Source organism: Ambystoma mexicanum, chromosome 6p (genome assembly GCF_040938575.1).
Source record: "Ambystoma mexicanum isolate Mex_15411 chromosome 6p, UKY_AmexF1_1, whole genome shotgun sequence".
Lineage (NCBI taxonomy): Eukaryota > Metazoa > Chordata > Amphibia > Caudata > Ambystomatidae > Ambystoma > Ambystoma mexicanum.
In genome coordinates this window covers 1,438,573,472-1,438,599,980 of record NC_090935.1, presented here as the reverse complement: position 1 = coordinate 1,438,599,980, position 26,509 = coordinate 1,438,573,472, and the positions used below count along the sequence as shown (strand labels likewise).

Here is a 26,509-nt window from a genome sequence, read left to right as displayed (position 1 = left end):
TACTCCCTATGGTTTTTTTTTTCTTTCGTTGAGAGTATTTGCCTGTCTTTGGGGTGAAACAGTGGGTCCTCCCTCTCCAGACACTTGGGTTTCACAAATCTGCTCTAGTTTAGATTGATGATTTACCTGAAAGGTTGCTCCTTTAAAATCTCATGCAACTCTCAGACCTCTGATCATACCCATCTAAGTGTTGTCATCCCCCAAACATCATTTCTTGGACCTCTTTTCTATATCCTCCATACCCCTGTTCCATGTAGTCTTCTTGTTCTTTGGCTTTCACTATAACCTCTTTGCGGACAACTTCTCTAATTGTGTTCTCCTTTTCCTCCTTTACCCAAGCTATTGAGAACAGATTATCAACTCTGTCACTGGATGCCTTATGCTGAACACTACGTAAGCTGAAGTGCTCTTCTTCCAGCTTCCAACTCTATCCCTACCCTCTCCCATCCCATCTTTTCCCATCCTGACCTTCTTGCTCCCTCAATAGAGGCTTGCATCCTTGGGGTCCTTTTTGATAGCGACTTCCAACTGCAAAAATTCATCACTACAAACGTCTTTGCTGCTTGTATTCATCTGCTCAATATTTAGAAAATGCATCAATTTCCTCAATGCCCTTTTCTGAGAACTTGACTACTGTTCATGCCTACTCCCTGGCCTTGTTCTCTACTTCATTGGTCTACAACCTGTGCCTTTCCAGATGTACTTGACTTTCACTCCCATTATACCGCACCATTGACGAGACTGGCTAGGGCTGATGAGAGTTGTAGTCCAAAACATTTGGAGAATCAAAGGTTGCAGACCCCTGCTTACTCCGCCCTCTACCAGGATTGTCCAACTTCATACAATTCTAAATGTGTGCACATTTCTGCTCATGAATATTAATGAAGGATATCCTGAAAACACGTCGGGTTTCCAGCCCTCGAGGCCTGGAGTTGGACAACCCTGTGACAATTGTCCACTTCTCTACCTGATAATTGGACCTACCCAGGTCGGCCCCCAATACAACCTACCAGTAGTTTGGCTGTCAATGCATGACTGCTTTCTTTTCCAAGTTCTTTCTCCTGGACTACAAAGCTATCAATGTTCTTGCTCCTCTGTAGCTGGCTGACTGTATCTTTCTACTCAGCATCTTATTTCCATCACTCCTCTTATTCACTTTATCTCACTGTCCCTTGCCCCTCCCCTGCCTTCACTCGCTTTTGCACCTTCTTGCTAATCGCACCACTCCATTATAACCTGCTCACAATCAAAACCAGCCCACAATCCAAACCAGCCCAACAGTGTATCTCATCAAAGCTTGGTATGGTCATCACCAATTAACCGAAGAGAGAGTTCCCTACATGCCCCCCTCACTCCCTGCACTCCACATTCCACTAGCTGACCACACCATTCCCTCCAGTGGTACGTAACAAGGTCATTTTGTACAGTACTCCTTTTTAGTTTGCAGCACCTGTTCCCCCAGGTTAATATTACCTTTTTGTTTTGTTTCCTGTGTTTTTTTTCTAATCTCTGTGCTATTGTTCACTCCGCCTTCCTGGGAGATCCTCTCCCTTCTGTTAATAATAATAATAATAATAATAATAATAATGTTCTTTTGTAAGCAATTTATGATTGAAACTGACGTCAAAGCAATACAGTGGTCCTTTCTTCCATGGTGTCTTTAAGGCTCATATTTTTCCTGTGATGACCCAGAAATAAAACAGTTGTATTGTTATTGTTTTTTGATTTTGCCTGATTTTATTGTATAATACTATAATTTGTGTCAAGCCGTTAATGGATATTTCACAAATGTGACACCTATCATTCACAGAAGAAATGTTGTTTTGGAGCATCTGTTTTATTGTAGACGAGTGTAACATATAACATGTAACGTTGTTGTCTCTTTCAGTATTGCAAATCACCAAGGATGATGCCACTGCACTCCACTGTAAAGTGGTTTGTCTTATCCAGAGTGGCAGCTTCAAGGAAGCCCTGAATGTGATCCACAGCCATACCAAAGTGCTAACCAGGTGAGCGTGCACAGTGTGGGTTACTGGACATCTACGGTAGCAATCTCTGCAGAGAGGCACCCACATTAATCGAGCACGATTTACATCACAAAATAGTATTCAGCTTTAATAATTTACATGACGTTAGACTGAAGGTGAAATGTACAAAACCTGTGAAAAATGCGGTGAGATATGATGGGTCGTTTTCTACATTCAATTAAATACGTTTGAAAATGATGCACTAATTGGTAGTTAAAATGGCCTGGAACAGTTTAGCCCTCATTGTTCTTTGGTTACCACCAGCAGGCTGTAGGTCCAACTATTCTTGATGGAATTTTAGACATTATTGAACTAATAGCTTGCCATGAACATTTCTAGTTTGAACTGTGGTGGCAATTGTGTAACATACTTTAGCGTATACCAAACCTAGCTTTAAAGTGTATTTAATTAACTTTTTTCTATTTCTAGCGCCCCTCGCCACAAACTGAATTGTACCTTGAAAAGTCTTTAGTCCCTACGAAAGATATCAAGTGAGACAGAGAACACGTTTCCAAGTGGAGAGAATTCCCTAGAGGAGGAACCCTGTACCACAAACCTTTTATTTCCCCCTCCATTTGAATTTCTATCTGGGGATAGCCAGAAGGTGTTTGGTGGATCCCTGATATTGAGTCTCTTCCTTGATTTATAAGGTGACCTTTTCTCTGCTAAATAGGCCATGCAAGATTGTGCCCACATTTGAAATCCAGGCAGTTGTTAAAGCAGGCCTTTAACATTCTTAAAAATCCCACTAGCCCTGCAGGGCGAGTTCCTTAAATTACATACCCTACCTAAGACAAATGCACTCGCCCCATGGTGATGGGTGACAAAATATTTCAGTCCTTTCCATAAAATGGTGTATGTCACCATGAACACACTTCATATTTGTTACAATGCTAGCACCCAAATGCCAGTCTTGCACAGTGAAAATGCTGTTTGCCATTCACTGCAAACAGACTTTGTTTGCAGTAAATGGCAGATAAGTTTCAAATATCCCCATTCTCGCCGGCAAGGTTGAGTACGATGCAAATGGTACTCATCCTTCATAAAATCTCAGCGAGTAAGCTTGTAGATTTTGTGAGCCCTGCTTAAAGGTCACACTGCCATACAAGGTCTTGAGCACAGCGCAAGTATAATAGAGGACCAAGATACATGGATATCTAATTCAAAAGGAATAGCGGAAAGCACTACAGAATGCCTCAGTCCACAGTGATTGGGCTAGATGCAAAAGAGTGAAGATTGAGATTTTGTACACAATTCGACGGAAAGGGTCCAAAATAGTCAAACACTCTTGACACACTAACACACGGCGAGCCACCAAGTTGGCCCGGTTCACTGTATCAAATGCAGTTGATGGGTCTGACATTAGAATACCGAAGCCTCCTGATCCACTTCCAAAAGCTCACCCAGACCATATTCAGTCCTGACTCTGTATCGTGTCTTGGGCGGTAGTCCAACTGGGATGTTGCCAGGATTTATGAAGATGAGATGTGGCCACTGTTTCAAGGATCTTAACAGGCATGTTTATGCCTGCAAGGGGGCCAGAAGTTGTTAATCACTGAAAGATGCAGAGGTAAATGTTTTTCAACAGGTTGTAAGCACATATCTGGGACCTCCCCAAAAGCCGGTGACCAATTAGCCGAGTTGGTTATCCTTGGGTCTAAAACCATGGCATGTTCCATTGAAACAATCTGGTATACAATCTTCAGTCTTACAAGTGGATTTCAAAGTCTCCAATAAAGAACATATCTCGAGCTGGTAGCCTGCTAAACACCCAAAAACCTTTGAAGAACATACTGAATTGCGAGTGTCTGCAAATACCACAGAGGTGTCAGTTCCTGAGTGATGGATATTCAAGTATTATTCATTTTATCAATAAAGAAATTGAAATTACATTGATAGAGCACATGGGCTCAACTTACTTCCTTCAATTCTTGTAGGAGATGAGGGTCCAAAGTTACTGTGATGCAAAAAATATGGTAAACTTTCCAAAAATGTGTTTATAAAAAAGAATCTTTTTACACTTTTTCTATTTTAAAAAAAAATAAAATCTCTTGGCTAATAGTTTTTATTTGAGCTATTGTGATGAGTAAACATGGCGGACTATTTTTCATTGAGTACATTATAGTGTGGTCTGTTGCTCTCTGTTGGTCAAGAATTGATGTATTAACACTGTGTGAGACTACACAACACTTGTCTAACACTGGTGGCAGGCGGTGGGATTGGCGTAGAGTGGTTACATTGACTATTTGCTGTACTTGTGCCCACCTAAACCAGCCACACGGCTAAGCTCCACCAAAAAAGTTAAGCAATTGTAACATGCTAAATATGGATACATTTCATGAGGCAGCCCTTCTTGTCCTAACAGTAGAACAACTAAAAGATGTGTAAAACCAGGGGCCTGACTCTGAAAGGAAAACTATATGAATTGATTACAAGGTTGTTAAATCACCAAAGTTTGGGTAGTAGGCCTGTAACCCCTACTCACCCAAGTAATGTGGAAGATAATGATGAGGATGCTAGTTTAGATCCAATCTGCAAGAGGAGCCAGAGGAGTCTCAGGAAGGGAGCTCCCATCTGCTACAGCCTGTCCTTGTACCTCAGTCACTTCCCATTGGGACCCCACAAAGTCCACATTTAAGCCCAGAATATATTTCTCTTGAGAGACTAAGATTAAGAGTTGGAATTCAAGAAAGTAAATGTACAATCTGAAGCCAAACATCTAGAGTTGAAACTAAGAGAAAGAGAGATGCAACATGAAATGGAAATGAGAGAGATGTCCCTTCATTTTGCTTCCCTTTCAGGGTCTTCTAGGTCTGCTAGTCCCAAGAGGCCTCGCCTGCCTAAAAAAGCAGTACGTACGTACGTACGTACGTACGTACGTATGAATCTAAACTTGATGTGTTTGATTGGCTCGGTATGTTTGAATACACCTATGGTCTTCAAGGAATAAGTGGGAATGATTTAATTCCATGGGTCATGTCTAGGCTCCCCCTGAATGGCTGTGATGCTGTGATAGAATTGGATACCAGTGAGAGAGAGGATTATGAATTGTAAAAATGGCATTAATAGCCAGATTTGGGAAAACTCCTCCCCAGTACCTTAAGAGGTTTAGGACTCTCATGAAGACTGATGGTACCCCCTGGGATACCTGGGTATGTGAATGTTTGAAAAACCTAGATAGCTGGGTTAAGGGGTCCAGAGTACACAACCTTTGAAGGAATAAAAAATCTTTTTGCTAGAATCTATTTTTGATGCCTGCTCTCCTGAGCTGAGACAGCACTTGGCTGACACAAAAGAAATTGACCCTAAAAAGCTAGCACAAGCTGCTTACTTATGGGTAGCCAACAAGGCCACTCACAAGGACTTTGTGGCAACTCACAAAAAGGAAGAAGGGAAGCAGTACAAGAAAGTGGGTAAAGATGATGATTCTAATTCCAACCATCCAAAAGAGGGCCACAAACATATCAAGGTTAAATTCCATGGGAAACCTGGTAGGTCTAGTGAATTTCTGGTGCCAAACCAGAGGGAGGTCAACAGAAGCCCCCATTCCAGAGAACATTTGCAAAATGTTTTGTATGTGGGTCTGTAGATCATGTGAAAGGGGATCCCAAATGTAAGGGTAAACCTTCAAGGGTCCACACTGTCTCCTTAGCCTTCGTCCCTGAAGGAGAACCCCAAATGGCAAGTGCACACTTTCAACTACTGGCTGAAGACCCCATTGCAGTTCAAGCCAGTGTTTCTCTAGTGCCCCTGGGTCTTTGGGAACAACAGAATGTGGATGTGTGTACCTCCATTCCTGATAACACAAAAGAATATTAAAAGGACTGTGTTCTTGTAAATGGTCAGGAAACCCCTTCCATCAGACACACTGGGGACAGCATTACAGAGGTAGATAAACGTTTTTTCAAACTTGAGAATGTAGCGAAGGTACCCAAAGGTCCCACTAAACTTGCAGGATGCCCTATCTGCAATATTATGACTGTTAGAATTCCTGTTAGTGTACAGGATGAAGTGCCATGGTGATTCCTGTTGGGGAAATTATTTGAAAACTCTTGAGAGAGTCGGGATTGACATTGTTGGTCCCCTCGACCCTCGAACTTCCTCAGGAAACTGATTTATATTGGTTTTGGTAGGCCATGCTACCAGATACTGAACTGTTACTGCTCAGGCAGTGGCTAAGGCCCTCCTTGGTATCTTTACCAGGGTAGGTTTTCCTAAGGAAGTCATCCGTGACAGGGTATCACATTTTATGTCCCACTTCATGCAGACCATGTGGAAGAACTGTGGAAGAACTGTGGAGTGACTTACAAGTTCTCACCAGCCTACCATCCCCAATCGTGGAGTGGTTTAACCCTACTAAGAACATGATGGGTGCTTTAGAGGAACCCCTTAGAAGAAAGTGGGACCTTCTACTGCCATGCCTTCTCTTTGCTTATTTAGAAGTCACTGAAGCAGGGGTTGGGTTCAGCCCCTTTGAACCTCTTTATGGTAATCCGGTCAGAGGCCCTTTTGCCCTGGTTAAGGAGGGGTTGGAGAGTGCTCCTTCCCTACAGCCAGTTAGTCCATGACTACGTGTTGGGCCTTAGGAGGAGGATGGCACTCATGATGACGGAAGCTTCAGAAAACCTGAAAGCAGGTCAGGCTCTGGTCAAACATTGGCATGACCAGAAGGTCAACATGTTGGAGTTTACTCCAGACCAGCTTGTCTTGGTTAGCTCTACAAGGTAGAGGACATTACAGGACACATGGATTGGACCCTTCAAGATTGTGGGTAAACTTGGAAAGGTTAATTTTTTAGTGTACTTGGGCAACCCAAGGTGGCCCCTATATTCTATCACACTAACCGTCTGAAGGCTTTGTTTCCAGACCAGAGCTTTGCTTCTAGCCTCTGATCAAGAGGAGGAGAGTGAGCCTCTCCCTGATCTCGGGGGACAACCCTCACTTGAGACAATTGAAGGAGTAAAACTCTCTTCAGATCTGACTCTGCAACAGGAGTGCAAGGCTCTGTTGAATCAGTTTGCTTCCCTGTTTTCACTAACGCCAGGCTTGACCCTTTTGGGCCAGCATGGTATTCTCATTGGTGATGGTCTCCTTGTCAAAAGCAGGGGTTGCAGAATGTCAGATCATGTAAGAACCCACACAAAGGAAGAGGTCAAGAAGATGCTTGATCTTGGGGTTATTGAGCCATCTACAGGTCTATGGGTTAGTCCATTTGTACTAGTACCAAAAGCAGGAACCAAAGAGTTGAGATTCTGTGTGAACTATAGAGCTCTTAATGCAGTCACCACGACTGATGCCCATCCTTTACCCAGTACAGATGCTTTGGTGGATAAACTTGGTTCAGCCAAGTTTCTCAGTACATTTGACCTGACCTCAGGCTATTGGCAAATCACTCCGACAGACCTTACCAAGGAGAAAACTGCATTCTCTACCCCAGGAGGCTTCTACCAGTTTGAGGTTATGCCTTTTGGACTTAAGAATGCACCTGCTACATTTCAGAGGATGGTGAATAAAGTGTTGAGTGGGTTAGAGGACTTACGCATGGCACTACCTGGATGACATTGCCGTGTTCAGCCCCACTTGGGAAGAGCATCTTCACCACCTAGGATATGTTTTGCTGGCTTTGGAACAGGCTCATCTGACCATAAAGGCTAGTAAATGTTAAACTGGTCAAAGTAAAGTGGTCTACTTTGGACCTGAGGTAGGAGGAGGTGAAATGAGGCCATTGCCTAGCAAAGTACAAGCTGTACAAGACTGGGCCACCCCTACGACTCAGACCCAAGTGAGAGAGAGACTTCCTAGGTCTCACTGGGTATTACAGGAACTTCATAGAGCACTATGGGACCATAGCTTCTCTTTTGAATGTGATCTCCTCACCCAAATTCCCCAAGAAGGAGAGGTGGAATGAGGAGTTCACTGAGGCTTTTGAAGGACTGAAGAAAGCCCTTTGTCAAGCTCCAGTCATGAGAGCTCCTGACTAGAACCAATCCTTGATTGTACAAACGGATGCTTCTAATACAGGATAAATGCAGTTTTGAGTCAAATGGATGAGAAAGGCAGGGTACACCCAATCTGCTTCATCAGTAGGAAACTGAAGGACAGTGGGACAAGGTGGGCAACTATAGAACGTGAATGTTTTGCCATTGTGTGGTCTCTGAAGAAGTTTAGGCCATACTTGTATGGTTCTATTTTCATTATTCAGACCTTACCAACCCTCGAGATGGTTAATGCAGATGAAGGAAGGGAAAATCCCAAATTGTTGAAATCGTCAATAAGCCTCCAAGGGTTTGATCTTTCCATAGAACACAGGTCTGGGTGTAATCGCCAAAATGCTGATGGTCTCTCCAGAAAGTATGACCGAGTGGATTAGGAGATTCACCCGGGAGTGGATTAAATCCTCCTTTCCCTTAGTCTGAGGGTAAGAGGGGGGTGGGGGGATTCGAGTGCTGTGGAGAATTCTAATTTCTGTGCTAATTCCCTTCAACCTTAGTGACCCTCAGCTCTTTTGCTGGACTTTAGGACTTTTTAACCCTGTTGTGAGTGAGCCCTTTTCTCACTTCTCATGTATTTTGACCTGATTTGGATACTGTTTCCTTTCTTTTTGGAGTCTGACAAACTTCACAGGCATCTACGTTTTGTATGGTGATACACAGCAACTTTAGTGCAGTGTCACAGAGAAATCTTTTAGATTTCTCATAAGATTTAAATACCTTTTTCTTGTGTGAACTACTGTTTCCCAAGAATAGTAAAGTGACATTGACTTTACTTACCACTTCCTCTTTGTAGGTCCAACACACACCATCTTATGTGGATTGCTGGAGGGTTTCTTAGTAGCCCCTTCTCCTACCTACTCATGTAACATTTTTATGTTACCCTCACTACTTTAAATGGCTGGTGGCAGTGGTTTAATTCTCCTACCATCAGGCGTTTCTACCGCAGGCTGAATCCTCGGCTACAATATAGCACCCATGGGTGACCATTTTGTCAAAATGGCCTTGGTCTTTTTTCGCCATTTTCTGTTTTTGTGGTCTTTCTTGACTTTTACTCTGTGCGTTGAGACAGGTGTGAGCCCTTTGTGTGTTTTGCCTTTGGCAGGCGTCAGTCCTGAAACCCCCCTGGCTCCATTGTGTCTGGAAGGACAGGAAATGAGGGAAAAGAGGGAGAGTCCCGAAACTCCCCTGTCCTTTGTCTCTAGGTGGGCCTGATTGAAACCAGTCCTGATTGGCCGTCTGGCTGCCCACAAAAGACAGTCACCCTGCTGTGTGTTTGACGGCCTAGGCCTGTTAATGAATGAGAACAAGCTTAAAAGGCATGTTTCTTGGGACTACGGGCAGAGTCGACCACTGGAAGAAACATCCAAAAATTAAATTGTGAAGCAAAGCCCACAGCAACCTCCTGGACCTTGAACTGCCCGGTGAAGCCATGCTGATGTGCTGACCTCCTTTTTTTAGTATTGACACAGAAGCTCCGGACGGAACAACCTCTACCCTTGGGCTGGTGGGACCAACTAGCCCGTGGCGAACTCAACTTCTGACCTGCTGTGCCTCTCCAGTCTTGCAGAAGCCCAGTGCCAGGGGTTGAGTATCCATAACCGAGTGCAACTTCGTCCGCGGAACGAATGCAGCCAAAGGCTCCAGGAGCCTCCTAAGGACACTCCTGAAGCAGCAAATCCCGATCCAGAGTCCAGGACCAGGGGAGCAAGAAAAGTCCAACCAGAGATATTCGATCTGCATCAGTGCTGTTAGCGAGGTGCTGAAACCGCGAAGTGCCATTGAACCGGAGACAGCCAGTAGCTGCCAAGTCCTTTCTGGGTACTGCCGCAGGAGCCTGCCAGACGTCCTCCCTCTTGTCCCAATGACAGACTCCGGAACAAGGGACTGTTTGGCTGTAGCAAGACAAAATCCAGCTGGACAACTTTTCTTCAAACTAGAGGTACTTTTTTGGGCTTGGGCTACTTACCTTCTTGCCTTAATTTGTGCTTTCTCACTTGAGAAGGGCACTTGCTTAACTTTGAGTTGATCTCAAATCCCATTGCACAGGCTTCAAAGCTTGTGTTCCTTCAGTGATTTTCTGGAACAATCTGACTTTGTGAGAGACTTTTTATCCAAGAAGTGCATCAGAACCTTTGACTGTATACAATTGACTTTGGCTGTCCTGGTTACCTTTGGCATTGCTTGTCCCTCATAGGTTTTGATTGGTTAAACACTTTTATTGCTGGGCAAGGCTTACCTAGATTTCATTGGAGGATTCAATCTGTCTTTACTTCATGAGAAAGTATGTTCTAACCTTTTCTATTTCCCTTCACCCTTCCTGAAACCCAGAGCCTGAAAAGTATATTGGTGTTTATGATAAATGCAATACTACCCTTTTTATTGAAGTCACTTCAGGGTATAGGAAAAATGTTAGTATATCCAAAGAGTATTCACCAACTTTGTTGACTTTGTAAAGTGATTCCAAAGTGTGCTTGGCTGTTAGAAACAATTGCCTTTTTAAAGAATGCATAACTGAAACGGATGTGTAAATACATTTCTGATGCTTGTTAATTTGCTTAGAATCACATGCTGTGCATATAATCCAACATCCAGTGGTAACCGCAGACTATTGCATTTTGTTTTTCAGGGACCGAAAGGGGATGTCGGCATAGGCGTGTCTGATACTATCCCTATCGTGACGTGTAGTGTACCCAAAATCCCTCACGTGCTGAAGTCCCTCAGATGTTTTTTTTTCCACCCAGATAACTGGTCATTCTAAAGCGCAGCTCTTACAGAAGAGACATTGTTTCCTATACCTACTCGTCAGTTATTCCCCGTTAAGTCACTTCGGTCACAAGAACATCTTCGATGAAGACTGCGGGGGATTCGTCTATGGCGGTGGATTTCGGCGCCTAAGATCCGGCGGCCGGATTTTCCACGTAGTCGGGCCCTCTGGCCGACCTTTACAGTAGGTAGAGTGGGGTCGGGGTGGCCATATTTTCGGTATGTCTTTCCTCCTTTCCCCTCTTTACCTTTTTGGTCTGTTCATCTTCCCCTTTGGCTATGGAAAGGACTCCTTTTAGATTCTGCCCTAAGTGTAGGGTCCGATATCTTGGAATGACGAACACGGGACGTGCAACGCCTGTCTCCCCACTACTGCATGACGAAAAGCGGTGTGCGGCCGGCAAACTCCTTCGGCCTAAGACCCTTAAGGAGCGCCGTGTAAAGCAGTGGGCCGCGCACGGTGTGTCGCAGGTGGAACCCGCTTCCCCCACCGCCAAACCCGCTGAGAGTGACGGGGGGCACCTGAGATGACCAAACATCTGTTGTGGATGTTAGACCTCACGGCGGACACTTCTAAGTCTGCCACCCCCGTCCTTGCCCCTTTAAGGCCTGACTCTGGTCTCGCTTCAGGGACAACACCCGGCAACAGGGTCGTACAAACGCATCACACTAAGAAGACAAGCCCTACACCATTTTCGACGTCTTCGTCGAAAAAGGTGAAAGCCCCAACCAGGCCGCCAAAAATTTCGACTGCTTCCTTGGATCGCTCATATCCAAAGCCTTCCCCGCATCCGCAGCAGCGTCTTGCGACTGGGCAATCAAAATCAAGTAAGGGCGCTACTCCTAAAACTTCACACGTTGAAGCGTGGAAATCCGAAGGTCCCAAAGGCCGCGGTAGGCCCAAAAACTACGACTAGGCCTCTAGTCGAAAAACCGACCGCTAGACCCTCTATACACCCACCGATGGACCATCAGAGTGACTATCGAAGACTGCATCGAGAGAATTACAGCGGCAGTGGGTCTGCCAAAAATCATGGGACAAGCCGCGGAAAGATCTTCAGAAGCAGTTTGGGACCCCGATTCTCACAATACGTATGAAGATAGCCAAGAGCCTCTTTCTGATACCCTAAGAGACTCCTTTCGGCGCCGTAGGGCGGAAGACGACGTTTTTCCACCCGTAGATTCGCCTGGGTCCTCCAAATGGACTAGAGAGAAATTCGAAGGGTGTATGGATCGGCTGGAGAAGTGTAACGCTCACCTGATTCCCGTAGAGGCGCCGGTCTTGACTGGGCGTATACCGTATCTTCAAAGGTGATGTGTAACACACGGCTGGCTCTTTGGGCTGGACCTCTGTGCACTGTGTCTGGCTCGAAGGGTAAGATGTCTGCAGATAGAAAATGTGGGATTAATGAACTGGGTTATTGAATGTCTCTCTTCTTCCCTTTCTCTTCTCCTGTAGAACCCCAAAGGTTAACTCTCTCACCTTAGGTAAGTGAACGCCGTGCTCTCCATCTGCCTCGAGGCAGGGTGCTGTAACCAGTTTCTTCACTGGATAAGGGGAGCAGGCCTCTTGACTTCGGAGGACTTCTAACACAAAAGGAGCGGGAAAGGAGAAAACAGTTGCAATTATGCCTCTATTGCGGAAACTCGGGGCACTTTCTTCGAGACTGTCCGGTGAAACCTGCCAAGAAGGCAGTAGGAGCTGCAGTTACCAAAGTTACAAACTCTGAGCAGGGAAACGACCTCGCCCGACAAGAATAGAGGTCCTCTTGCCGAGCGTGAAAACCAGTTCCGTGACCTCGCATTTCGTGATACCTATGGTCCTCATTAGCCCTGATAATCCGGATCGATTACATGCAATTGAAGCTTACGTCGACAGCGGTGCCATCAGCAATTATGTGGATCATGAAATGGTTTTGAGGATGAATCTAACTCTTTGTCCCAAGGCTGTAAAGGACGTCATTACTACGGTGGATGGTACGGAGATAGCCTCCGGGCCAGTAACGCATACCACTCAAGAAGTGACGCTAGTAAGTCAAGATGGACACCATGAGAAGATCGTGTTCGATGTGATCAAGGCCCCTCAGTTTCAGATTATTCTAGGAATACCTTGGTTAGAGAAACACAATCCTCTGATCGATTGGCGAGCAAGAACGGTCCAGTTTCCAGAATGTGTCTCTACTTGTCACCCTCCACCTGGTGTTGCACTGGCAGCAATTTCTTCAGAGACTCCCCAGTTACCTCCCGAATACCTAGAATACCAAGATGTTTTCCGGAAGGATCAGGCTAACTCTCTACCTCCTCATAGGTCTTATGACTGCCAGATCGACCTGATACCTGGATCTACTCCTCCTTGTAGTAGAATTTATGCCCTCACCGAGCCTGAGAACCTTCACCTTCGACAATACCTGGATCAATACCTGGCAAATGGGTTTATTCGTCCTTCCAAGTCCCCTGCTTCTTCAGCTTTGTTCTTCGTTCCAAAAAAGGAAGGAGACCTTAGAACTTGTATAGATTATCGCTCCCTGAACCAGATCACCGTTAAGAATAGATATCCGTTACCTTTGATCCCTGAACTCCTGGACCAAGTCAGAAAAGCATGCATATATACAAAGCTGGATCTTAGAGGAGCTTACCACTTGGTACGAGTAAAAGAGGGCGATGAATGGAAGACGGCCTTCCGCACCAAGTATGGGCTATTTGAATATCAGGTCATGCCCTTCGGACTTTGTAATGCCCCGGCCGCCTTTCAATATTTTATGAACGATGTCCTCAGAGAGCTCATAGATGTGTGTGTTGTTGTTTACATTGACGACATCCTCGTTTATTCTTCATCGGAATCTGAACATCGGAAACACGTGAAAATGGTCCTCGAAAGATTGCGTCAACACAAACTTTTCGCTAAATTGGAAAAATGTGTTTTCAACGTGACTGAAGTTGAATTCTTGGGATTCATATCACCTGGCGGAGTGCGTATGGATTCAAAGAAGGTCGATGCAGTTCTCAAATGGCCATCACCATCCTCCGTAAAAGGTGTGCAAAGCATGTTAGGCTTCGCTAACTTTTACCGCAGGTTTATCCCCGAATTCTCTCGAATAGTCCAGCCCATCACTGCCTTGTTAAAGAAAAACAAACGTTTTGAATGGTCTACCGAGGCGGAACAAGCTTTCCAGGATTTGAAGACTACATTTATCTGCAAAACACCCTCGCCCCGAACTCCCCTACATCGTGGAAACTGATGCTTCAAGCCTTGCCATGGGGGCAGTTCTATCACAAAAGGACCCGGTAACCAATCAGTTGCATCCAGTTGCATTTTGGTCCCGCAAATTCTCGCCTCCTGAAATCAATTACACGATTACTGACAAGGAACTTCTGGCTATCAAGTCTGCCTTTAAGGCTTGGCGGCATTATCTGCTGGGGGCCCGACACACCGTTACTGTGATTACGGATTACCGAAACCTGCAATATTTGAAAACCGCAAAAGCCCAATCCTCTAGACAACTCCGTTGGGCATTATTCTTTGCCGAGTTTGAATTCATAATTACCTATCGACCTGGTACAAAAAACGGTAAAGCTGATGCCCTTTCTCGGATGGGAGTGGAAGAACACTTGATCAACCCTAAACCTGTACCAATCATTCCCGAACAAAGAATTCTGGGTGTAATCGCCACAGAATCCATAGAGGAAGTTAAGGATAAAGCCAGGCAACTTGTAACTCCAGCAGACATACAGAATTGGCATCTGCAGGGAAAGGACTTTGCAGTAAAGGACAACTTATTGTATTTCCAAGAACGATTATACCTACCCAGAACAGATTTACAGAAAAAAGTAATCTCTTGTTATCACGATTCTTTAATGGAAGGACATCCCGGTATGGCCAAGACCTCAGAAAAGATCAAGCGCTACTTCTGGTGGCCGTCTTGGAAAAAAGATATCAGAGACTTTATAATGTCCTGTGGAGTATGCGCCCAAAACAAGAGTCAAAAGGAAAGACCAGCAGGCCTCTTACGCCCTATTGACATTCCACCTCGCCCTTGGCATACGCTTTCTATGGACTTCATCACCAATCTACCTCAATGCTCTGGATACAATACGATTCTAGTAATCGTGGACTTATTCTCCAAGATGGCGCATTTCATTCCGCTCAAAGGCTTGCCAACAGCAGCAACTCTGGCCCGAGGATTTCTCGAAAACATCATCCGACTGCACGGTTTTCCTTCGGTTGTAATTTCGGATCGAGGTAGTCAATTTATTTCTCATTTTTGGCGAAGTTGCTGTCGGTCGGCTCAAATTGATGTGAGACTATCGACCAGTCACCACCCTCAGACCGACGGACAAACCGAGAGGACCAATCAAACTCTGGAACAGTATTTACGCTGCATGCTGCAACAAACTGAAAAAACTTGGAAAGACATCCTTTGGATAGCCGAATATGCCTACAATAACTCTGTCCATTCGGGAACTGGGAAAACCCCGTTTTTTCTTTTGTACGGCAGTCACCCTCGAACCTCGGAGTTGGATCCCCTCCAAGATCTTGAAACACCAGCAGTAGACTACCTGCATTCTACAATCACCCAAGCCTTTAAGGAAGCTGTTTCTCACCTTCAAAGGGCTAAAGAACAATACAAGAAAGGAGCAGATCAACATCGGAAGGAAGCCCCTCAATATCAAGTAGGGGATCAAGTCTGGTTATCCACCAAATATCTACCTCTAAAAGGGCCACGCACATTCAACCCAAGATACCTTGGTCCCTATTCCATCACTACCATAGTAAACCCAGTAGCGGTCAAGTTGGACTTGCCCCCGCACATGAAGATACATCCGGTCTTCCACGTCTCTCTATTAAAATCCGTGCAACCTCAAACCCGACTAACCAAATCTCCAAAACCTATCCTAGTTGATGGAGAACTCGAGTTTGAAGTCAAAAGCATTCTGGACTCCAAGATCTCCAAATCTAAACTATTCTACCTAATTGACTGGAAAGGCTACGGCCCCCAAGAGAGATCCTGGGAACCTGCTGAATATGTCCACGCTCCTCGCCTAATCAAAAGATTTCACCGAACATTTCCTGACAAGCCAAAACCCCCGAAGAAGCCCGGTTTGGGAGGGGCCTTGAGGGGGGGTACTGTCATGATCTCTGCTTCCAAAAGGTCAGGGTTTTCCCAACTCCCTTGGAAGCAGATCCATAACACAGGTTCCGAGTGCCAACCAGTCCCAATTGGGACCTTTTGGACCCAGTCCTGGCGCCAGTGGCACCAGGCTCATAAATATGCCCAGTCCCAGCGCTGGAAGCGCCGGGCTCATAATGCTTGGGTGGACTTACCTGCAGCAGACCATGCTGCTTACTTGCCTGCCAGTTGAGTCTCTGATCCTCTTCTGTTTGGAACTACTTTTCCTGTTGGGTGGGGCAGGAGCCACTCCCTAGATTCAGAACACTGGAACTCTTCTGGAAAGCAGGAACTCTTTTCTTACCTAGGCGTGGCTGTGGAAGGAGACACCTAAGCACTACAGGAGGCTATTTAAACCACACCCGATGGATGAATCTTGCTTTGCGTTATTCTGCATCCTCAGCAGCAGAACGCTCATCGTGTCTTCTGCATCTGATCCTGGGCCTAAGGAAAAAGGCTTACCATTCTGAATCCAGTCTATAAAGGCAAGAAAGAACAGGTTAGCATTACGGTCTTCAGTGACAGCTCTTCACTTGCCTGGTCCATCGGCTGTCACCAACGCCTCGCGCTGCATTCCGGCATCTGAAAGACAAAAGCTTACCAACTCTTCGCACGCTCCGGAGGCCTTCGGCGCTGCATCCCGCATCTGAAAGACAAAAGCTTACCAACTCTTCGCACGCTCCGGAGGCCTTCGGCGCTGCATCCCGCATCTGAAAGACAAAACAAGGTGCGTTTAAAGACATTGGGGAACTTTAATACTCACGTGCCATTACTCCTTTCCACATCTAACCCAGTGGGTATTCCGGCACCCTGCAGCCGCTCCGAACTTGTACCTGCAAAATAAAAAGACAGTTAGAGCGCATCGTGAAGCAGGCAACAAGCGCTTACTTACGTGCTTACAGGCGCTTCTATTCATCACACGGGCTCCATCTTCAACTCACTTCAGCCCGCCATCCGCGGAACCCTGCAAAACAAGAGACATCATTACTAAAGACTTTAAAGACATTAGAATTACTCGAAACTTACCGTTCGTACAGTAAACGACGGACAGCAGTCCTCTGAAGTCAAGAGGCCTGCTCCCCTTATCCAGTAAAGAAACTGGTTACAGCACCCTGCCCCGAGGCAGATGGAGAGCACGGTGTTCACTTACCTAAGGTGAGAGCGTTAACCTTTGGGGTTCTACAGGAGAAGAGAAAGGGAAGAAGAGAGAGACATTCAATAACCCAGTTCCTTAATCCCATATTTTCTATCTGCAGACATCTTACCCTTCAAGTCAGACATACAGTGCACAGAGGTCCAGCCCAAAGAGCCAGCCGTGTGTTACACATCACCTTTGCAGATACGGTATATGCCCAGTCAAGACCGGCGCCTCTACGGGAATCGGGTGAGCGTTACAGCCGCATTGCCACTAAGGTACGAAAGCACGAAAGCTACTTTAGCTTGATCAGTTGGAAAGGCTGCTGGCCGGCATAAGAAGTGCAACTGGCACTGATTGATAAATACTCCAAACCTCTTTGGGTCACCAGAAAATCGTTCGGGCGGAGCCAGAGGTACATTCCCAGGTAGGTTGATCTGCACTGGATTCATAGAGGATGTAGAAGGAAGATTTCCCCCAGATGCGGGTAACGGGGTCTGTCCGGCTTGTGACTGTAGCAATTGTCTAGCGAGGTCATCTGTTCGCTCCTTGGAAATAATCAGTTCCCTTCTTAAAGCGTTCGTTTCCTGTCGGGCTGCATGCACTTCTGCCCTTAGTTCCCCAAGTAACTGGGCTAGCTGGTCGGTATCCGAGGTTTCCATAGCGCCTGGACGGGAGTTTTGTGGTAGGCTTTGCGTTCTGTAACGCTCACCTGATTCCCGTAGAGGCGCCGGTCTTGACTGGGCGTATACCGTATCTTCAAAGGTGATGTGTAACACACGGCTGGCTCTTTGGGCTGGACCTCTGTGCACTGTATGTCTGGCTCGAAGGGTAAGATGTCTGCAGATAGAAAATGTGGGATTAATGAACTGGGTTATTGAATGACTCTCTCTTCTTCCCTTTCTCTTCTCCTGTAGAACCCCAAAGGTTAACGCTCTCACCTTAGGTAAGTGAACGCCGTGCTCTCCATCTGCCTCGAGGCAGGGTGCTGTAACCAGTTTCTTCACTGGATAAGGGGAGCAGGCCTCTTGACTTCAGAGGACTGCTGTCCGTCGTTTACTGCACGAACGGTAAGTTTCGAGTAATTCTAATGTCTTTAAAGTCTTTAGTAATGATGTCTCTTGTTTTGCAGGGTTCCGCGGATGGTGGGCTGAAGTGAGTTGAAGATGGAGCCCGTGTGATGAATAGAAGCGCCTGGAAGCACGTAAGTAAGCGCTTGTTGCCTGCTTCACGATGCGCTCTAACTGTCTTTTTATTTTGCAGGTACAAGTTCGGGGCGGCTGCAGGGTGCCGGAATACCCACTGGGTTAGATGTGGAAAGGAGTAATGGCACGTGAGTATTAAAGTTCCCCAATGTCTTTAAACGCACCTTGTTTTGTCTTTCAGATGCGGGATGCAGCGCCGAAGGCCTCCGGAGCGTGCGAAGAGTTGGTAAGCTTTTGTCTTTCAGATGCCGGAATGCAGCGCGAGGCGTTGGTGACAGCCGATGGACCAGGCAAGTGAAGAGCTGTCACTGAAGACCGTAATGCTAACCTTTTCTTTCTTGTCTTTATAGGTGTTGCTGAAGACTGGATTCAGAATGGTAAGCCTTTTTCCTTAGGCCCAGGATCAGATGCAGAAGACGCGATGAGCGTTCTGCTGCTGAGGATGCAGAATAACGCAAAGCAAGATTCATCCATCGGGTGTGGTTTAAATAGCCTCCTGTAGTGCTTAGGTGTCTCCTTCCACAGCCACGCCTAGGTAAGAAAAGAGTTCCTGCTTTCCAGAAGAGTTCCAGTGTTCTGAATCTAGGGAGTGGCTCCTGCCCCACCCAACAGGAAAAGTAGTTCCAAACAGAAGAGGATCAGAGACTCAACTGGCAGGCAAGTAAGCAGCATGGTCTGCTGCAGGTAAGTCCACCCAAGCATTATGAGCCCGGCGCTTCCAGCGCTGGGACTGGGCATATTTATGAGCCTGGTGCCACTGGCGCCAGGACTGGGTCCAAAAGGTCCCAATTGGGACTGGTTGGCACTCGGAACCTGGGTTATGGATCTGCTTCCAAGGGAGTTGGGAAAACCCTGACCTTTTGGAAGCAGAGATCATGACAAGAAGATTATCAGTTTTTCTGATCATCCATCCCCGGAAAGGTCTTGTGTAGAGCCTAACCTCCATTTTTTTCTTCTCATTTTCAAGATTAGCCTTCTGTCCCCGTCCAGCAGGTAGTCATTGTCCACGTGGACACATATAGGGACATTTATAATGAAGAGGAAGAAGCTTCATTTATGCAGAATTAGGAGGAGGAACAGCAGGGTACCACAGACAACTGGGTAGAAACACAGCAGGAATGAACAGACCCATGGACACATCAAGATCAGGACAGTGATGTTTTATGCCTAGATTCCGCGGCTCGCCAGGCCTCGCCTGTAGATTACCAAATGGCCTTCAACTCTATGTTGAAAAAAGCAGCTGAACACTTTCAAATCTCCACTTTAGAGGCTGTGCCTGAGCAAGATTTTGTAGAGGATATCCTTAAGGAGAAGCCTCCATCTAGCCAAGCCGTCCCCCTCCTTAATTCCATCAAGAGAAGGTTGGCCCCCTCCTTGGTATCACCAGCTCAAACTCGGGCAGTGAACCCAAGAGTGGAAACATTGTTTTGCCCTTCTCCTTCTAACCCTCTATACATTAGAAGGCACGCCATCCCAGACTCGTTGGTAGTGACTACCACCCGGAAAAGGGCGGGGGTACCCCTTGCCACTGGGGAAGCCCCTCCGGACAAGGAATCCAAAGTCACTTCGGCTGCCGCATAAACTACGCGGATTGCTAAAAATACCACACTATTTGCAAGCTATGCTGATGCTCAGTGGAACCTGCTCCAGGAAGGCCTCCAAAAGGTTCCTGAACCCGTCAAATCCAAGCTTCTCTCTATTGTAATCGAGGGAAGACAAGTTAATCAGAATGTGATTAAAAACACCCTGGACACGGCTGAAACAGCAGGCAGGTCTCCGGCCCAAGGGACCCTACTTAAAAGACGCGCTTGGCTGCGTACGTCATGGTTTAAACCAGAGACGCAGGCCTCTCTCATCAATAAGCCTATTGAGGAATCTAACCTCTTCGGGAAAGTGGTTGATGAGTCCTTGGAAACAGCTAAAAAAGAGCATGAGACTCTTAAGTCTCTGCAACAGATCACACACAAACCTTCCCCCCCAGAGAGATAATAACTCTCGGCGGTCCATTCCAGGGCAAGCCCGTGCTGGTCAAAACTATGGCACGGGAAATTTCAACACCGGTCAAACTTCAGGAAGCCCCTCATACTACCCTTCAAGGGGTCAGCGGCGCGGCAAGTGCAGAGGTAGAGGCCCCAATCCCAGATTAGCCGCAGCCTTTGGTCAGAAATGACCACCAGATCCGGGTTCCCGGTCAGGGGGCGATTAACATCTTTCCTCACGGCATGGGGGGGGGGGATAACTTCAGACCAGTGGGTCATAAAGACGGTCGCCCACGGTTGTATTGCTCTTCCCCCAAAAAGTACATGGAACAACCATAAATCACCAATGCAATTATAGAGCAAATACTTCAAACCGTAAACAGACAGACACAATAACTCACAGCCACACACTCTTTAGAAGATAATCCGCTCTTTACGGCTATTTATTCAAAGATTACAAGTACATAGAAATAACTCATAAAAATAATAAGGACATAGATCACAGAAGAAGTCAAGAGGTCAAAAAGAAGACCCCGGGAACAGCCAGGCCGAGAGTACCACAGCTCACAGGAAGGCCAGACGTAAGCGTCCTTCTCTGGCTGAAGTCTCACCTGACCCTCTCTGGGCTTACGCATATATACACACTCCACAAAGGGGAGTTAATTCTCGAACATTCTGGAAATTGCGCTTGCGCAGTTGAGGAACAGCCGTCGATTGCCAGCTGGGTCAATTGAGAGCTCCCCCCAAGAAGCGCAGTGCCTCCCTTCTCTAAAAACCCGCTCCACAGAGAACAGTAGTAAGCCATAACAACGTTAGCTTTCCCAGCAGAAATGGCCTTGACCGCATACCAGGTTTGGAAAAGCATGTTTGTCTCAGCACTGTGAATCTAACACTCAGCAAAATGTGCGCAGCGTTTCTCTGCGGTATGAAGTAAATATCCAACATGGCTCCGAGCGCTCCCAGAATGCATTGCGCACCCGTACCATTTTGGATCAAGCATAACAACGGGTACTGCGTGGAATTCGCCTGACCTCCACAACTCAGACCGCCGCGCTCAAGTCGCCTTTCACCGGACCATCTGGAGATCCTGAATCAAGAGGTGTAAGCACTGCTGGGAAAGGAAGCCAAGGAAGTCATCCCTATTCTTCAGTCAAGCGAGCGTATTTATTCAGTGTACTTCCTTGTACCCAAAAAGGACCTTACCATGCGCCCTATTTTAGACCTGCTCCCAGCGAACAAGTTCATAAAACTCCAGAAGTTTCGCATGGTAACACTACATGAGGTGATCCCACTGCTGAAACAAGGGGTCTACATGGCAACATTGGACATGAAAGATGCATACTTTCATATTTCAATGTTGCCAGCGCACAGGAAATATCTAAGGTTCATGATGGAGGACAGGCATTACCAATTCAAGGTACTCACTTTTGGCATTGCCTCGGCACCAAGGGTGTTTACCAAGGTCCTGGCAGTGGCTGCAGCACATCTGCACAGATTATCCGTCCCAGTTTACCCTTACCTTGACGACTTGCTCATCACTGGGGGCTACTGATTCTCAGGTGGGACAAGCAGTACGAAGACTTCTTTTCTCTACTGTTCCTTCTCACAACCCACCTCCAACTCAGAGTACTGTTTGCTAGTCTATGCACAGCATGTGATTCTAAGCAGATTAACAAGCATCAGAAGACATGCATTACTCACCGTAGTAGCATTACTGATGATTGGATCTGCTTAGATTCACATGCGCCCTCCCTACCTTCCTGCTCGGGTTGGAAGGAACATATATGTCTTACTACTTTCTCTCTTTATGTACTCACTCACTATAGCCTTGGGCTCCCTCATGGCAGAAAAAATAAAATCGGAGGGACCTCGGCGCGTGAGGGATTTTGGGTACAATACACGTCACGATGGGGGATAGTATTACAGACACGCCTATGCCGACGTCCCCTTTCAGTCTCCGAAAGACAAAATGCAATACTCTGCGCTTACCACTGGATGCCGGACTATATGCACTGCATGTGAACCCAAGCAGATACAATCATCAGAAATGCTATTACGGTGAGTAATGTATGTCATTTATAATTGAATCCAGTGCTCGAGGTGTACGAAAAGAAGTAGTGTAACTATGTTCCCTGCTGGCCTGCACCCACTCCCCACAAACCCCATCACCGCCCCTCTCCCACGCACAATACAAACCCCCAAACACTTGCACCTGCTGTTTAAGGAAACGTCCAGTGCACTGCACTGAAAGTTCAAGTTTCAACTTCTTCCTATACTTCTATTTTAAAACGAAACCATTCCGGAACGGTTTCCTTTTAAAATAAAAATATAGGAGCTGTAAAACGTAATTTAAAAATGTAGAGGAGCACCGCTCCCGCTCACTTCGACCACTGACTGAATCCTTGAGTGTGAGTGTTACTTGGTTACTTGATTAATGGATTTCATCGGTACAGCTCATTTACCCCTCTTGAGATAGACCTGGCTGCTCAGTCACACTACCAACTTGTGTAGTACAGACCTATACCAAAAGGTGGCTTACCTAATACCAAGCAGATAACTATTGTGTAGTCTCACACAGTGTGACTGCACCAATTCTTACCTAGCAGTGTGGTGTAGAGGAGGAGCCAAGTACCTCTACCACCAGTGCCGCCCCCATTTTGCCTATATGTTGGCAACTGGAAATTGCAACATGTGCAATACCAGTGAGGGTACCTATACCGCAAAGAATCCTGGAGGCAAGGTATGCATTGAGAAAACCTTATATTATTTATGAAGAAATAACGGTCTTCTGAAGGAAGTTCCAGAAGAAGTGTGAAAAAGGATGAGGAGAAAACTGTTGACATCACGCAAAGCAGAGATGACGCATCCAACAGAGATGCCAATGAAGAAAGAAATATAAAACGTAAAGAATCTGAGGATGAAATATCTAAGTGAGCACCATTTCAGGATTGAAATGAAGATTGCACGTGCAAAGAAGCACTGAAGAAAATGCAAAGTCATTTTACAATTGTACAGAAGCAGTAACGCAAGTAGACCAAGTAATCATGAGGCTGGCTACATAGTGAAAAAGTGTGGCACAGTTGAATAGAATAAGCTGACGGCGAAGCAAGATTCGAGAAAGGCTTGGCTGGCCCAGTGTCTACAGTCTGGGCTGCCGAGAGCCTGGGTGTCTATTCAAGAAGATACATGAATGTGAGAAACAAGCGGAGCTCCTGTTGGAGGTGTAATGTAAAAACAACGTGCCAGGTTTTCGTCATTTAATGATATTAAATACAACGAAGGCGCTCAAAACGTGGTCTACAGTCACATGGTCAGATGAAAAATTTCAAAGCAGCCGAGGTGGCTTTCAGAATGTGCAGAATGATAATCAAAATATGCAGGGAGGACAAATTAGAAGGTTCACACCTGTATTATGGACAGTGGAATGATGGGGAAACGAACCCTTAAAATTCGGTGTATTTAGTGTCTGTCCTGCAAACACCTTCTTCATCCATAGGGTTCGTGCACAAACATGACCTTGCCCCCTCCCTTTCCCGCCCCCCTCCCCCCTGTTCAGAACCTGTATTGCAGGTCGAGCAGCGGTCATCGTGTGGCGAGCAGCGTCAGTGTTAAATGCCGAAATTGTGTTGGTTATGAGAGTGTCAGTTGGAGAGTTCAACTCATACGTTGCCTAGGTCAATTCTTGTACCTCCATCGTCGTGATAGGGGCATTGTTATGAGATAAGCTGGTGGGCAGGTATATACTTTTATATTCCATCCATAAGATTTCAGTCTGAGGTAGTTTTCCATGTAACAACGCTGTTAGATGTTACATTATGCATATATTATTGGAAACATGGATCCATTCATTTTTCGTGGGAGTTGCGGGCGATTTCCACCTCATTACTAGTGTTGCGCTAACGGCTAATAGCAATTGTGGTGCTAGATCCTTGATCTTGACCCAGTCATCCTCATCTTTCTCAAGGCCAAACAATATGAGATAGGGTGTAGGTGTTCTGTCGATACCATCGACTTCTTTGATCCAGCCCAGGACCTCCGACCAGAACACTTGTATTTTAGGACATCCCCACCACATGTGCCAGTAGTCTGCTCTGTTTTCGCATCCACGCCAGCAATCCGGGCTCGTAGTCTGAAACATTTTAGATAATCTGACTGGATCATATTGCCATCTATGTAATAATTTGATTGCATGGAGTTTGTATTGATTCGAAATGGATATTCGTGTGGCAGCCTGGCATATGGTATCCCATAGGTCTGGAGTGAACTGTTCGGAGAAATCTGTCTCCCATCTGCTTTTCAATGGGTCCGTGTTCGCCCCCTCCCCTTATATCAATGTTTTGTACATATCGGAGATGAGGCCTTTATTACAGTTCTTGAGTTCAGTATTTTCTCAAAAGGGGTGAGTTCTCTCATTAATTTGGGTTTCCACATGGCTCTTGTCAAAACCCCTTTTATGTGCAAGTATTGAAAGGTAGATAATGAGCCTATTCCGAGAGCTTCGGTTAGTTCAGGGAGAAGGAGTCTTTCCGCTGATTGCCCTACTCTCTCTAATCCAGCCTCATACCATGATTGGAACCTTTCGACTCCTGGAATGTGGTCGTTGATTCCTGGGGACCATAAGTGGCTGAGGGGAGCCGGCCAAGTAGCAATGTTTTGCATGTTTTTGCCATGTGCCCAGATGTCCCAGATGGTCATTAGTATCGGGTGGTCTTTGAGTTTTCTACAGATTCTTTTTTTAGGTGCCCATAACCATTCAGATACTGTGGCTGGTGTAAAGTAATGGTTGTCCATATTGACCCACTGGGTGTCTGTTTGGTTACGGAGGTGTGGAATCAATACCCTAAGTTGGACGGCCTCGTAATATTGTTGAAAATTGGGAAGCTCAACCCCACCTTTATCTTTTGGGAGCATTAGTCTTATATGGAATTCTGTTTTTTTTCCCTTGCCATAGGAATTGGAGCATGGCCCTTTTGATCTCAGTAAAACAGTTTTTTGGAATCCTAATGGGTATCGCTTGAAAAGGATATAGGAACCGGGGCAGGGATATCATCTTAATTGCATTGAGCCGGCCTAGCCAGGATATTGTGAGCTTATCCCATCTTGTCAAGTCTAACCTAAATTGTTTCAATAGGGGAGGGAAGTTTGCTTCAAATAGGTCACTTAGATTCTTCGTTAGTTGTATCCCCAGGTATTGTAGTTGTGAATGTTCGATATTGAGACCGAATGGGGAGAATTTGATGGTATTCTCATCTTTTTGACCTTGGAGGGGAAAAAGTGTGGACTTTGTTTTATTTATTTTGAACCCAGAGAGTTTACCATATGATGGAGACGGAAGAGTTTGTGATGTGGAGGAGGATGTCATCGGCGTAGAGGGCAATTTTGTATTCTGTTGTCCCCAGTCGAAAAGCTTTTTAGTGTAGGGTCTGCCCTTATTGCGATTGCCAGGGGTTCTAAGAAGAGGGCAAAGAGAATCGCTGATAGGGGGCATCCTTGTGTCCCCCGCTGCAGGTTGAACCATCGTGAGTATTCCCCGTTCACAAATATAGATGCCTTGGGGTCTGTATAAACTGCGTGTATCGCTCTCCTAAATCTAGTGCCCATTCCCACCTTTCGTAGTACTGCCTCAAGGAACCCCCATTCCACCCTATCCAAGGCATTTTCCGCGTCGATGGAAAGCAGGGCCGGGTCATTCTCCATGGTCTGGGATGCGTGGATCAGGTGTAAGGTTTTGCGGATTGTGTCTGCACCTTGTCTGCCCAGTATGAACCCAACCTGATCGGAGTGTATAAGTTGAGGGATGAGGGTTTCGAGTCTCGCTGCCAAGATTCTGGTGTATATCTTTGCGTCAAGGTTGAGTAGAGAGATGGGGCGGTACGAGGAACATTTCGTAGGATCCCTCCCAGCCTTGGGGATAACAGTGATCAATGCCTTGGTAAAAGAGTCTGGTGGTTTCCCTGTGTCCATTATTTCATTAAAGAGGAGTGTTAGGAAGGGGGCCAGTGCGGTGATGAAAGTTTTACAAAATCCGGCGGTGTAGCCGTATTCGCCCGGGGACTTGCCCAATGTTAATCTTTTTATGGCAGCTTGGACCTCTAGTTCCGTAATAGGGGATTCTAATGATTCGACCTCTAAATCAGGAATACGGGGTACATCTATTGAGGACAGATAGGACTCTGTGATCGTTCAGGGTCTACCTCAGAAGAATATAGAGTTTTATGAAAGTCAGCAAAATGTTCTGG

The 26,509-nt window shown here is 46.1% G+C and overlaps 1 protein-coding gene across 1 annotated transcript in view; it reads left to right on the top strand.

Annotated features, from left to right (window-relative positions):
• The window catches only part of SRP72 (signal recognition particle 72), a 448,841-nt gene that overhangs the window by 46,856 nt on the left and 375,476 nt on the right, over nucleotides 1–26,509 (top strand). Inside the window, exon 3 of the mRNA XM_069626163.1 lies at nucleotides 1,889–2,009. Coding sequence (XP_069482264.1) covers nucleotides 1,889–2,009 — 121 coding nt within the window. The remainder of the gene's footprint in view (nucleotides 1–1,888; nucleotides 2,010–26,509) is intronic.